The sequence below is a fragment of the Mangifera indica genome, chromosome 11 (genome assembly GCF_011075055.1).
Source record: "Mangifera indica cultivar Alphonso chromosome 11, CATAS_Mindica_2.1, whole genome shotgun sequence".
In the NCBI taxonomy this organism is placed as follows: domain Eukaryota; kingdom Viridiplantae; phylum Streptophyta; class Magnoliopsida; order Sapindales; family Anacardiaceae; genus Mangifera; species Mangifera indica.
Genome location: NC_058147.1, coordinates 17,064,481 through 17,080,298, shown reverse-complemented (window position 1 = coordinate 17,080,298; position 15,818 = coordinate 17,064,481). Strand labels below are relative to the sequence as shown.

Here is a 15,818-nt window from a genome sequence, read left to right as displayed (position 1 = left end):
TTGCCTATATATATGTGTTTTGTTGATAGATTTAATAGTGAATTGAAGCTAAATTTTTTTGCTTTGTTTCTTGTTCTTAGTTCATTTCTTTTACCTACAAATTGTGTGATAAAATTCTTGAGATACTATTTTTGTTCTGAATTCTCTTCATCTGCCCATAATCCACTACTTTATTCCAACATTTACAACTCTAAAGTTACGTGCAATTCAATCATTTTGTTAATCAATATTTTTCGAGGTTGAGACATAGAAGTGTGTCTGTCTAAATGGTTGAACTGATACACCTCAATAACTAACTCAAATTAGGCTATAACATTATCCCATTGTGGCTACATATTCAAACAACTGTGGATGTCATTTAGTATTCTCATGTTAGATATCTTCTTTTGTGCTCTAAAGTAATAATTCTTTTATGAATCAACCATAGTCTCCATATAACTCATGATATGGTCGATTGCTACTTTTATAGTTACCTCAATTATGATGGCACGTTAGATAATGTCAAACCACACCAATCCTTACATGAGATGATCTGATGACCTCAAGTCAAAAAATCACATGCACCTGTGATGTCCAGAGGATTTATTCCATAGATAGCAAAACACCCATTCATATGGATATCCTTTGGTCGGGTCAGTCCAATGAACAATTTTACAACATACAACCATGTGCTACACCAATTTGTCTACAACAGCTTCAACACATGAGAACTGCTACCACTATTAGTGTGGTCACTCAACAACATGATAATCCGCTCATTATTGCATATGCTCTTATTCATTGCAATGTTAGGTTTACAGACATTGCTACAATGGCCATTTAATACGTACATAGGGTTCTCACAATCGTCTGATCCCTTCATCATAATTCCACTATTATAAAGGTATGTTATTCATATTATCATATAAATAAATAACATATGAATTGAATAACAATAAATCTTTTTTAATAATTATTAAAATATAAAATTACATTCACAAATAGGAAATATGATTGGCTCTAGGGCATCTACCTTAACATTATAAATATGAGAGATTGTTAAGGTAATGTCATAAAGCCAATCAATTTGCAATTTGTAATGATGTAATTTATTTATTTATTAGTAAAGGTATTTTATTATTCGTGCATCTTAGTGTTTCGTATAATATATTTGAATGAATAATATGTCCTTAAAATAATGGAATCATAATGAGGGGATTAGATGACTAATTGTGAGAACCTTATGCACACATTAGATCATTATTCTAAAAACATTTGTAATCTTGATATTACTATGACTAAGGGCACTTGATAGGATTATCATAGTATTGAGCAATTCCACCAAGAAGTGGTGATAGTTCTCACATGTTAAAGTTATTAACTGAGAACTTAATACAACACATAGATGCACATTATAGTCATGTTCATTAGACAGACTTAACAAAAGGATTTCCAAATGGATGGAATAAATCCTCTAACTCATGGTTATACGTGGTCCTTAGACTTAAGGTCACTAGACAGTCTTGTACAAGAATTTGCATGGTTTGATGTTATCCAATGTGCCATCGTAATTAGGATAACCATATAGGTAGTGATTAGCCATATCGAGATCTATATAAAGGTTATAGAGGATTAATAAAGGATTTGTCACTCATAGAGCATATGAGATGATATCTTATATGAGAATATTGAAAAACAATATAACCACTCAAATATGCAGGCACAATAGGGTTAGATTAAAGCCTTATCAAGATGAATATCCGTTCATGTAACACCTCTCTCTGGACCCCTACCCTACCTAAAAGGACATGTCAACTTAAAACTTCTTATACACACGGAACAAAGTAATAGATGCAAGTATCAAATTTGCTTGTAGCTTTTACTAGTAGCAAAAGCTACAAGCAACAATCTCAATGACTAAGAACCCAATGTTTCATGGAAGAACAAAGCACATTGAGCTTCATCATCACTTTATTCAAGATGTTGTGGCAGAAGGGTTGATTGTGATGAAGTACTGTTCAACAAATGATCAAATGGCTGATAGTTTTACTAAAGAACTTGGTTACTCCAAATTTGTAGAGTTTCGATCATCACTTGGAGTTGTTGACTTTGCATCAACGGGGGATATTAAAAAATTGATGCAAAGTTAACTTTTATTTGTGGTTTGGGTTAGTTAAATGTGTCATAATATTTAATTTAATGGGTATTGTTAGTGGATTAAATTTATCTTAGTCTTTAGGTTAATGGGTGTTATTAATGGGTTGAATTTATTTTAATATTTAATTTAATGGTATTGTTAGTGGGTGTAGTTAATAACCATTAAATCATAATGTAGCATTTTTTTCTCATTTGTTTGCCTATATATATGTGTTTTGTTGATAGATTTAATAGTGAATTGAAGCTAAATTTTTTTGCTTTGTTTCTTGTTCTTAGTTCATTTCTTTTACCTACAAATTGTGTGATAAAATTCTTGAGATACTATTTTTGTTCTGAATTCTCTTCATCTGCCCATAATCCACTACTTTATTCCAACATTTACAACTCTAAAGTTACGTGCAATTCAATCATTTTGTTAATCAATATTTTTCGAGGTTGAGACATAGAAGTGTGTCTGTCTAAATGGTTGAACTGATACACCTCAATAACTAACTCAAATTAGGCTATAACATTATCCCGTTGTGGCTACATATTCAAACAACTGTGGATGTCATTTAGTATTCTCATGTTAGATATCTTCTTTTGTGCTCTAAAGTAATAATTCTTTTATGAATCAACCATAGTCTCCATATAACTCATGATATGGTCGATTGCTACTTTTATAGTTACCTCAATTATGATGGCACGTTAGATAATGTCAAACCACACCAATCCTTACATGAGATGATCTGATGACCTCAAGTCAAAAAATCACATGCACCTGTGATGTCCAGAGGATTTATTCCATAGACAGCAAAACACCCATTCATATGGATATCCTTTGGTCGGGTCAGTCCAATGAACAATTTTACAACATACAACCATGTGCTACACCAATTTGTCTACAACAGCTTCAACACATGAGAACTGCTACCACTATTAGTGTGGTCACTCAACACCATGATAATCCGCTCATTATTGCATATGCTCTTATTCATTGCAATGTTAGGTTTACAGACATTGCTACAATGGCCATTTAATACGTACATAGGGTTCTCACAATCGTCTGATCCCTTCATCATAATTCCACTATTATAAAGGTATGTTATTCATATTATCATATAAATAAATAACATATGAATTGAATAACAATAAATCTTTTTTAATAATTATTAAAATATAAAATTACATTCACAAATAGGAAATATGATTGGCTCTAGGGCATCTACCTTAACATTATAAATATGAGAGATTGTTAAGGTAATGTCATAAAGCCAATCAATTTGCAATTTGTAATGATGTAATTTATTTATTTATTAGTAAAGGTATTTTATTATTCGTGCATCTTAGTGTTTCGTATAATATATTTGAATGAATAATATGTCCTTAAAATAATGGAATCATAATGAGGGGATTAGATGACTAATTGTGAGAACCTTATGCACACATTAGATCATTATTCTAAAAACATTTGTAATCTTGATATTACTATGACTAAGGGCACTTGACAGGATTATCATAGTATTGAGCAATTCCACCAAGAAGTGGTGATAGTTCTCACATGTTAAAGTTATTAACTGAGAACTTAATACAACACATGGATGCACATTATAGTCATGTTCATTAGACAGACTTAACAAAAGGATTTCCAAATGGATGGAATAAATCCTCTAACTCATGGTTATACGTGGTCCTTAGACTTAAGGTCACTAGACAGTCTTGTACAAGAATTTGCATGGTTTGATGTTATCCAATGTGCCATCGTAATTAGGATAACCATATAGGTAGTGATTAGCCATATCGAGATCTATATAAAGGTTATAGAGGATTAATAAAGGATTTGTCACTCATAGAGCATATGAGATGATATCTTATATGAGAATATTGAAAAACAATATAACCACTCAAATATGCAGGCACAATAGGGTTAGATTAAAGCCTTATCAAGATGAATATCCGTTCATGTAACACCTCTCTCTGGACCCCTACCCTACCTAAAAGGACATGTCAACTTAAAACTTCTTATACACACGGAACAAAGTAATAGATGCAAGTATCAAAGTCCATAATCCCAAAAGTGCATAAGTTAACATAGATAATTGAATTCACATCAAATGCGTAAAACCAAATTATAAAAAAAAAATAAAATGCATAAATGCATACAAATTAAAGTATAGAAATGTAATTAACAGAAATGCCCCGCACCATATGCAATATCTCGAGTTGACTCGCTGCCTCTGTCGTCGCCCATTACTCAATAAATCTACCTACAAAACAACAAAGGAATGTGGTGAGTGAAACACACTCAATAAGTAGGTAAACACATAGCACAATAATAATTATCATTTCCTAAATGTCCCATATCTTTTTAAATTACGATTATTCAAATGATTTCCCAACATTTCAAATGCCCATCCGAGTAAATTAGTACCTTATGCCTAGTTTCACTATTAGTATCATCCCAAATGACTTTTATCCAACGATGTAAAATGACATCCCCAACGTCTAATGAAAACACGTGACATCTCGATGTCAATTATATGATGTACTTTATAAACATGTAAGTTGGGCTTATGGTTGTAATCATATAGATGGTTACATAGATGGTCACACAAACAAACCCTTTTGCTTTCACCGCCATACCACATATAGCCCAGTGGCTACATCACACTGCACACAACTTGTTGACAAGTCATATTGCACTTAGCTTAGGGATTGATCCACACTACACTAAACTTGGTGAAACAAACACCGCACATAGCTTGGTGGTAAGAATTTAATAGTGCATCATTGGCTTTTTTCACTTAAAACCACTATGGTCAGGGTCTATACTATCATCCATGTAGTTAGGAACCCCCCATAATGGTTTCCATTATCAATAGCCGTTGTTAGGGCTTTCTTCCTATTTTGCATCATAATTATCCCTTTATTGGGGTAACACAATCATTTCTATAATTATATGAAATTTTCGCATCTTTTGAATCCCTAAAGTCTATTTTCACCAAAAATACATAAGGGTATGTCTCATACATATAAAGGTGTTCTCTCTCCTAACACATGCCTATGTACACATCACACACGGGGAGAGTTTTCCCCAAATCTACACAGTTATGTGTCACATAACACATAGGCATGTGTTGTGAAATTTCTAGAATTCAACCAATCATTCTACCAATTTCTGGCTATATAAAAATTATTCTTCCTACTATAATTTCCATGCCATTCCACATGTAATGTTACAAAGTCAATACATACCACAAAACTCATTATATTCCTCTTAATCATGCAAGTTTTAAACTAGGCTTTATTTTCACAATACGTTTTATTCCAAAGCATGACGTTAAACTATGATTCTTAGTAGAACATTAGTTAATTTATACGATTAATACCCTATTATTCATGTAATCTAGGTGAAGTATTCAATCTAGAAATAATCACCTTCTAACCCTAAAACATCAACCGTTTACAAAACAAATATGTAAACTCATATAGTTAATATTCAACGCATAGTCATATTCATCAATAAAATTCTAATACATTATCGCCAAATGATCATTAACAGATTATATAAATTATCATTTCAAGAGCATTCTTGAATAATCATAGTAAATAAATGTAAAGCCCTACTTACCTTTCTTTTGTAAGTTGCCAAATAATCTTCATACGACAAGGATGTCCCTAAACAAACCTCTAGTGGTTTCTTTTAGCTATGACTTCCTTTTGGCTCACCCTTACAATGCTCAATTCTTTGAAAAATATGTGTGTATATAAGTCAAAACGCATCTGGGTTCATTTTTATTTTCATTATAATTAGCTTTACATGAGCTCATACCGTTTATACATAGTGATGTATGTCATTACAAGAAAATGGTAGTTTTTGAAATCTCTATGAAACTGCTTCTTATCCAAAAATTCAAACTCACTAACTATGCATGATTGTGTATCGTTCATACATGATCCTACATACCTTCCAGACTTAGCTAAAATACATAGATTAATAAGCAAAAAACCATTTTATCCCATGTCATAGTGCGCATAGGTGTATGGTAACCCTCACATGGTTGTGCATCATATATTTAAACACATAATTAATTAATCACACATGGATATAAGCAAGGCCAAAATGGCTTAGACGTATATATGGGTGTTACATTTCTCTCCCCCTATTAAAAGAATTTTGTCCCCGAAATTCACTTGAACAACTTTGGGAACCTCTGTCTCATATCCTATTTCACCTTTTAAGTGGCCTCCTCAACCTGATGATTTCTCCAACAGACCTTGATGAAAGGAATCTGTTTGTTTTTAAGTTGCTTAACACGACAATCTAATATTCGGATTAGGCATTCCTCATAAACAAGTTATCTTCCAACTTTATATCCATAATCCTTAATACATGACTTGGGTCATTGATATACTTATGTAGTAATGACACACAAAACACATTGTGAATTTGTTCTATACTCATCAGTGGCAACCTTACTTACAAGCTTCAAAATTTTAAAGGGTCTTACGAACCTTGGATCAAGTTTACCTTTGACAAAGACCATGTCACCAATATCAAACTTCTGGTCTCATCTTCTCTAATTTGAATAACTTTGCTGATGATCCTAGGCCTATTACATTCACTCTTTGATTAATTTTACATCTTTGATCATTTTTCTAGCTTATTTTTAGTCTTAAGGCCTATTTCAAAGCATGTCTCTCCTATCTTATCCTAATAGAGTGGGGATCTATACTTCTTCTTGTAAAGTGCCTTATACAGAGCTATTTTGATAGCAATATGATAACCGTTATTAGACGTGAACTCTATCAAAGGCAACACATCAATCCAACTCACTCTTTGATTTATGCAACATGTTCTTAACATGTCCTCAATCACCTAGTTTATCCTCTTTGTTTGTCTATCTGTTTAAGGGTGATAGACAATGCTAAAAGTTAATCTAGTAATTATAGATCTCTGTAAACTCTATTAGAATGTTGTAACAAATCACGTGTCTTTATCTAACACAATAGTCTTGGGCACCCTATAAAGTCTCATAATCTCCCTAATGTAGATTTGCCCCAGTTGATCAGAACTCATACTATCCTTGATTAGGATTAAATGAGCTGACTTAGTAAACCGATCCATAATAACCCATAATGCATTGAATCCTCCTCTAAACCTTGGCAATGCAATCATGAATTTCATCAAAATGTGCTCATATTTCCATTCAGGAATACTTAAAGGTCATAAGAACCTTGACAGTCTTTGATGTTCAACTTTAACTTACTGACACACCAAACACTTAACAATAAAACTAGTAACATCGTTTTTCATGTTAGACCACCAAAATAACCTTCTCAAGTCTTGGTACATCTTTACACTCCTAGGGTGGATGGTGTAAAGGAAACTATATACCTTTGTAAGGATCTTACTCCTCAAATCATCATCATTAGGAACACAAACCCAACTATGGAATCTAATCCACCAGAGAAAACTCAGTCTTAGAACCCTTGGCAACCCTCTCCCTCATTTGAACAAACCACTCATCTAAAACTACACCATCTAGATCTCATCAATGAGGGTTAACTAGATTGGTAATCCAGCCATCAATTTAGTAACCAACTAGATCTGCTCTTTCACTAAATTATACTATAACTCTATACAAATAGAGATCCAAGATAAGGCAACTTTTTTACCAAGAGTGTCAACCACCACATTAGCCTTTCCCAGGTGGTAGTTAATGTCATAGTCATAATCATTAACCAACTTCAATCATTTCCATTGCCTCATGTTTAATTTTTTCTGGGTAAAAAAATATTTCAAGCTATTGTGATTTATGTACATATTGCATTTAATGCCATATAGATAATGCTACCATATTTTTAGAGCAAACAATCGCAGCCAACTCCAAATCATAGGTAAGGTACCAAATCTTATACTTCTTAAGTTATCAAAAGGCATAAGTAATCACTCTACACCTCTAAATCAAAACAACTTCAAGGCTCTAATAAAAATTATCTATGTATAAATCATGTTTTTCACCCTTGATGAGCAATGCCAAAACTCATGTAAAAGTTAGCCTCTCTTCTAACTCCTGGAAACTTTTTTCACACATATCAAACCATCTGAAAGGAACATTATTCATGGATAACTCTATCAATGGTCTAGCCAACTTGGCAAAACCCTCCACAAAGCCAAAAAACTTTGAAACTCTTTGGTTGTCTTAGACCTCTACAATCAAATATGGCCTTTATGTTACTTGGGTCTATCGAGATACCAGTAGCTAATACCATATGACCCAAAATGTCACTCGATCTAACTGGAACTAACACTTGGAGAACTTAGCATACAACTACTTCTAATGTAGTCTTTACAATACAAATCTCAGATATTATTTATACTCTTCACAAGTCTTGGAATACAATAAGATATCATCAATAATCACCATGATAAATTTGTTGAGATAGTCCTAGAACACTTTATTCATTAAGTTCATAAAGGCTACAGGTGCATTGGTTAATCCAAAGGACATCACCACAAACTCATAATGCCTATTTCTATGTAGTCTTTAGAATGTGTCTCTTAGCCTCCTTGACTTGATGATACCCAAATCTCAAGTCAGTTTTAGAGAACACAAAAGTACCTTTCAACTAGTCGAACGAATCATCAATCCAAGATAATGGATACTTATTTATAGTTATCTTTTTTAACTTCTTATAATAAATACATGTAATACCCACAGGTATGCTAAAGAGTGTTTCAATCTTTTTTTAATTTCAAAATTTGTAATTGATTTTTTTCAAAAGCAAAAGCCTGTGTAGAGGTATACATAGTTGTGTATTGTCAGCCAAAAGTCAAATTTTGGATCAGATTGTAATCACAACGAAATACGAAGTTGTCTTAGTTATGCAACCTGATACACGACCTTGTATGGCCTACATACGCCATTGTATTGCATCTTGGAATTAAAATAAAAATGCAATCAACCTTAATTCTCTCACGTTCTTTTGGTCCCAACTGCTCAAAAGTGAGAGAAAATGCGAGAAAGGAGTCTATGTTTGCACAAGGAGTCATCACTGATCACCAAAATCTCTATTGCCATACAAAGGAAGTTCTTTCACCGGAATCCAAGCACTTTCAACTCGAATTCAATTTATTAAGCATGATTAATTGTTATAGGATTGCTTAAGATGATTTCTTGTATGATTTAAGACTTGAATCTAGTGCTTTTTACATCCGATCGATCGAATTGTACGTTTTCTGGAAAACTAAAATGGCTAGTCTTTGTACACAATGGTAACTTTCCTTATTTTCCCCTATATAAACCCAATCAAATTCGTTCGAAAAGAACTTTTGCCGCCAAAAACTTTCAAATATTTGAGAGCAAATTAGTTTTGAGCTATTCACTTGCAAATTCTCTTCTCTAATCAAAACTCTTGCTCATATACTTTGTAATTTCATTTGTTTTGGATTGTACTAAGCTTAACTTTCATATACACTCTTTGAGAGAGATCACACTTTGAATTCATACTAAAATTCGTACTATAAAAGAGTGAGGTTTACTCTTGGAGAGATTAGAAAATTTCTAGTGAGAGAAATTAAGCTTTAACACTTGTGAAGGTTAATAGCACCTTGGAAGCTATTTTGTTGTGAAGAAAAGCTTGGTTGAGTTTTTGGTCACCCAAAGATTAGTGGAATACTCCAAGGGAGAAAGCTTGGAGGAGTGGACGTAGGTCGGGTTGAGTCAAACCACTATATATCGAGTATTTGGTTTTCTCTTCCCTTTAATTCATACTTTATATTATGTTATTTTGATTGTATTGATTATTTGAAATATTTTTTTTATTCTCATAAATTGGATTAAAAATAGACAATATTCATTGATTTGAATAAATTGTTTGAATTCTCTAATTTGGTAAAGATTGTTTTAAATTACCTAATTCACCCCCTTTCTTAGGTCATTCGATCTTACACTTAAGTCATGCAAAATTTGAGGGGGCTTGGTCATGTTGTAAACCAATTCAACCCTTTAACATGTTTAGCCTTAGTAATTTTGTGAGAAATGTTTCTGATGGATATTAGCCAATAATGACAAACTTTAAAGATTTTAGAGAAAATTTAAAAAGTTCATCATTCAAAGTACAAGTTTTCTTAGTTTTAATGAAAGAAATAATAATTTATTCTTAAACTCTTAAAAATAATCCTTATGACAATCAAATATTTATTCTCTCATTATTTTTTTCTCATTGAAATCTATTATTTTTGTAATGTTAGACCTATATAGTCTATCTAGGGTTAGATTCGAACTGCGCTTGTTTAACCCAAAATAAGCTAGCCTTAAACAAGCTCTAGCAAGCTCCAGCTTGCGAGTTAAAAATTTTGATACAAAATGACTTCGTTTTGACCAATATGTATTAAAACGACGTCTTTTTAATAACAAGTTAGTTAAAAGTTCAAGCTTTGTCACAATAAATATTGTTATAGTAACGATTTTACATTAATTTATTTGTCATATTAATTGTATATTGACAATATGTTTTATCACGTTATTTATTTTATTTTGGCATCAAAATTTCTCTCCTCTGTATATAAACAAGTCTTATCATGACAACATCAATATCATCATTTTAACTATATTTTCGCAACTTAATATGACAAATCATCTTGTCATAACATGTTTTCAACAACACGGATTAGTCATTGTCTTATATACCGTGACTACCTAAGTTTTTGTTATAATATATATTGCCATAATGACAATAAATTTTGTCACATTACCATTATTATTATTATTATGTTGCCCTACAATTTCCCTCCTTTACTAATAAAACATGTCTTATCATAATAACATTGATTTCGTTACTTTAATTTTATTGTCATGACTAAGTTTGACGACTAAGTAGTGTCTTAGATTTAATAAAATGCAACTGTTCATAACTTCATATGGAATGAATTAGACCAAAATAGGAATATAAAGATCAATGGAAGCATATTTTTTGTTCATGGTAAGGTTCAATATATTGGTAGTAATGAGGTCAACTTGTTTTATGAGATCAAGTTAGTTTTATCCAAGACTTTTGATGTGAATGAACTTGAAGATATATCATTTACTCTTGGTGTTAAGATCCACTATGATAGGACTCATGGATTTACTAACTTATCTTAAATGTATACTTGAAGTGTATGGATTATGAAACTCGACATGCAAAATTGCAAGGCAAGTTGTGTTCCAGTTATGAATTGAGATAAGCTCGACATCAAACATTAAGTAAAGAATAACGTTGAAAGGGAATTCATGTGAAATGTCCCTTATGATGGTGTTATTTAAAGCTTGATGAATGCACAAATAACTTTTGCATTTAAGATTCTCAATTTATAGCTCTCAAATTCAAGTTTTGTTATTGGGTTATGGTTTAAAAGGTAATAAGATGCCTACAAAAGATCAAGGTTTTGGTGGTTGTAAAGATAAGCTAAAGTTTATTTTTGGATATAATATTATACTCGCTAAATGGGCTATATTTGGAAAAATATTAAGTAGTCATTTGTCGTAGCATCAACTATAGACATTCAGTTTATAGCTTACAATGGGGTAGCTTTTTAGGCGTATGGTTGATAGATTACTTAGTTGACCTATTTAATATAGATTTTATCTATCATAATAGTAATGCAATTAGGTAAAAGACTACTAGTCGATTGAGACATACAAAATAAAATATATTATAGTCAAGAACCTCATAAAGAAATGAGACATTAGGCTGAAGTACAAAATACAAAGTTAATAAAAGTTAAGCCCCTAACTAAAAGAATAAGACTTATAGCCCATAAAGTTATGTTGAAAATATGAGGGTATTTAAGGTCCCTTGATATCTATGGTTAGTGGGAGGTTTTATTATTATTCTTTTTATTGACATATATATTTATATTTTGATTATGATCATATTGACATACTTGTTTGTTAATGGATGCATGTGCATACACATGATTAAGGTACAACATATATCTCAAGATAAGATTCTCTTAAGTATAACAATTGTCTATGTATATTTCACGAGTCTCAAGCAAGGTTGAAATATACAAGTTTTGTTGAAAGCAAAAAAATTTTTCTTGTTTCTTTTGAAATATAAGGTTAAAGAGAAATCATAGAGACGACTGAAATGTTCTTTCTGTCACACTCCCAAATTTGATTCATATTGATTATTAGTAATTGTGATTAAAGACAATCTTATGTTGATAAATGACATAAGTAATGTCTTGGTTCGTTATTGATGATTATATTAATTGGATTGTTTATTAAAGTATATTTTATCTTTGAACTATTTTATTTTCTAAAATAATAGCCATTTAAAGTTAAAAATATTAATTACCCAAAAGTCAAAAAAATTGTTTTCTTTTTTCTTAAAATAAAATAAAAATAATTAATGTTGTCCAAGTGAGAGAATGTTAGAAATTTCTTGATATGGGCTAACATTAATTATGATTTTGGTTTAATAAAATCAGGTAATTGAATAATTCAATACCATTTATAGATGGGTTTGAGTGATCAATAAGAATAAGATCAATACACTTAAAAGTTACGATCTGAATGGATAGCATAAGTGTGAGGCTTAAGATTTATTGGATCTTAATATAAGGTCAATTAACCTACTATAAATTGTCTAAGTCTCTACTCCAAAACTTAATACAGAATAACTGTAGTATAGCTTACCCAAGTTGTCATTCTAGAGGTTTCTAGAGTAGAAGAATAAGTCACATCGAGAGATGATCTCAGCAGAGAATTTCAAGTGATTTCCACAAGTTTTTTGAATTCAATTTGCATAGTGATCCAGGTGTTTCTAAAACTTTAAGGATAGATTCTATATATTATAATTGATTTATTTATTTATTCAAGTTTATGTAAATATATCTTACAAAGTAATCGATGTTGAATATGTTCCCAGTCATTGATATTCTTACCAAGCCATTATCGACTAGTAGATTTGTGATGCTTAAAAAGAAGTTGAATATTAGTCAATATAATAGTATTGTCTTTTCAGAAGATAGTAATGAGGGAAGAAGTTTTTCTTTTCTGTGTTGAATGTTCAGAAGTAGTTTAATTGTATGCTGATGTAAGTTTTGAAATGTTGTTTAGTTGTCATTGTAAGATGGGATTGCATTTTAAATTGAGTGATGTTCGGGTAAGCAGTATGACTATGTATGCCCTTTTTTTCCCATATTCTTCTGTACAAACTAGTTTGAAGGAGGATGTGAAAAATATAAGAAAACAAAAGATAAAAAACATTTTTATTAAAAATGTTATGGATTATGTATCTGCATGAAACCCTCCCCCAAACTTAATTAATTATAAAATGTTACAGCTGTTGGTGTTAAGACTTGAATGAGGTTTTTAAGTAGTATTGGAATAAGAATACAAGCTTGACTTTCTATCTTCAAGTATTAGGAAGGATAATAAATTGGAAACTTTTATTTTATTTTTTAATTTAAAAAATATATAAGTTGTTTATTTATTTTCATTCACAAATATATTGTATTCAATTAAAATTAATTGGAAAAAGCTTACCTTCCCAATACAACCTCATGATCATGGCTTCCCGTCTTCTATATATGTTTGGTTGAGTGTTGGTATTTGGAGTTGTGGAGCAAAGGTAAGCAATCTTGTATTTGCCATTTTATATGCTTTCAGTTGATTCTAATGAAATAAAGTTTTCTTTGATTATCTTGGGTTTTATCTTCTATGGTGACCTACTGTTCAAGACTAGAATTTTTACCATTTTTGTCATTTGTTTTCCATCTATCAATTAGTAGTTAGGATTTTTTTTTTTTTTTAGGTACGCTTACCCATTACCTAAATTTATATTTGAAGTTTTTCAGGTTGGGGAGAATTGTGTTTTATTATCACTATTCTAACTTATTGTTATTTCTATACACATTGATATCATTTTCGATTTAAGTTTGTACTGTACATTTTGTGTACTTCCAGGAAAGGCTAGTCCTCATTCATGGCACCAACGAAGAGGTCTTCTCGAGAAAATGAAGAAGATATAAAAGAAATATATAGGGAAGTCACATCTGAAGAGGATGAAGAAGATGAAGAATATAAACCCAGTGAGGCATTTGGAAGGTTTTGGAGTGAGGAGCAAGAGAGAGCCATCTTGAAGAGCATCATCAGACTTTCAGTGGAAAGGGGGGTTGACTATTCTTCCAGTATGGTATACTTGTTTAATTATATGAAAAGATTACTCAGAGGAAATTTTACTTTACATCAACTAAAGGATAAATTACACAAAATGAAAAGAAAGTTCAAGGATAATCTAAACAAGGACAAGTCCAGTTTTAGTAGGCATGAGAAGAAGTTGTTTAGGCTTTCCAAAAGAATATGGGGAGCTGCTTCAATTGTTTGTGCTTCTGTTGAAAGCTTCAGCTGTCCAATTAAGCCATATTCCTATGTTAATGACGAAGCAATGGATTTGGTTGGAGAAGTAAATGAGAGATTGAAGCTTGACGACGACTTTATTGCCCTTCAACTTTTTCAGTTGGAGATTAACATGAAAAAAGCACGAGTAATCCAAGGGACAAAAATGGATATGAAAAAAGCAATTAATATGTTGCAGTTGGAGCTTATCATTAAGAAGGCACAATTCATCCAAAAGCATCTCAGAATGGTGTTAGATGTTTACAAGTCTTATAATAATTAAGGCTGTTGTTTTGGTAGTTTGTCAATGATGGAATTATTTTAAGAGATTCAATAAAGCTTATTTATGTTTTTGGAGTTTTCTAATAGTTAGTTCAATTTTGTTAGACTGGTGTAAAAAATCCATACAACTTTGAGAAATTCATGCATACTTGTCAGGTCATCTTGCATCTTGCTAAATAAATACTAAATAGATAAATATAAATAATATAAAATAAATGACCATCTTATGAGAGACTTAATTAATTAAAAGAAGAACTTAGCATTCTTAACAAAAACAACAAATCAATTACTAAAGATATGCAACAAATCAAGATCTATGCAAATAAGTTTGTAATGATAAATGCAACAATAGACAATAAAGATTTTGTGCTAAAAATCTTTTCTAGTCTTGATGATGATTATAAGGACTTGTAATGTATGTTCAAGAAACTATAATCACCTTTAATGAGTTGTATATGAAACTCTTCAACCATGAAGCACATGTAAAGATTGAAGCACTAAAAAAAACAGAAGCATATTATTTATACTTATGTCAACCTTTGCTAACCATGTCCAAAAATTCTTATCAAAACTATCGACATCAATCTCCTATCACCCTAAAAATGCAAAGCAACTTCTCTTTTGCAAATCCATCAAACCGTTACTCACTCAGTTACCCACTGCCCTAAGTGCAGTTGCTTGAGTACGCATATAGAAAGGGACAAAATCAAGAAATTATTGAAGTTCTAGAATTTCAATCAGTTTGTCTTTGGCTAATCAATCATGTTCGAAGCCTGTGAATAATGGATCTCAATAGAATAAGATGAGATCAGATAACTCTGGTAGAACTTGAATATTGCAAATGTTGACAATAATTTCACTGTTTAACTTATGTTAGTGACATCTTTTTCATTGGAAAAAACCCAAGAAACTAAAAGCTATAATTGAAATAATTCCTACGGCGCCAATTTATGTTGTTGATTTTTTTGTATGTTTGTCGGATCTTAGAGGCAACAAAGCCTTCTTCATGTTTTTGGACTCCATTAAGGA

General features: G+C 31.4%; 1 protein-coding gene across 1 annotated transcript; it reads left to right on the top strand.

Moving 5' to 3' along the window:
- Window positions 1-14,094: 14,094 nt before the first annotated feature.
- LOC123228800 (probable transcription factor At1g61730) lies at window positions 14,095-14,790 on the top strand. The gene has a single exon (XM_044654247.1). It carries the CDS (start codon window positions 14,095-14,097, stop codon window positions 14,788-14,790), a length of 696 nt encoding a protein of 231 aa, XP_044510182.1.
- The last annotated feature ends 1,028 nt before the right edge of the window (window positions 14,791-15,818 follow it).

Excerpts from the sequence above, each read along its gene's own strand:
- LOC123228800 (XM_044654247.1), top strand. The coding sequence starts at position 14,095 with ATGGCACCAACGAAGAGGTCTTCTCGAGAAAATGAAGAAGATATAAAA.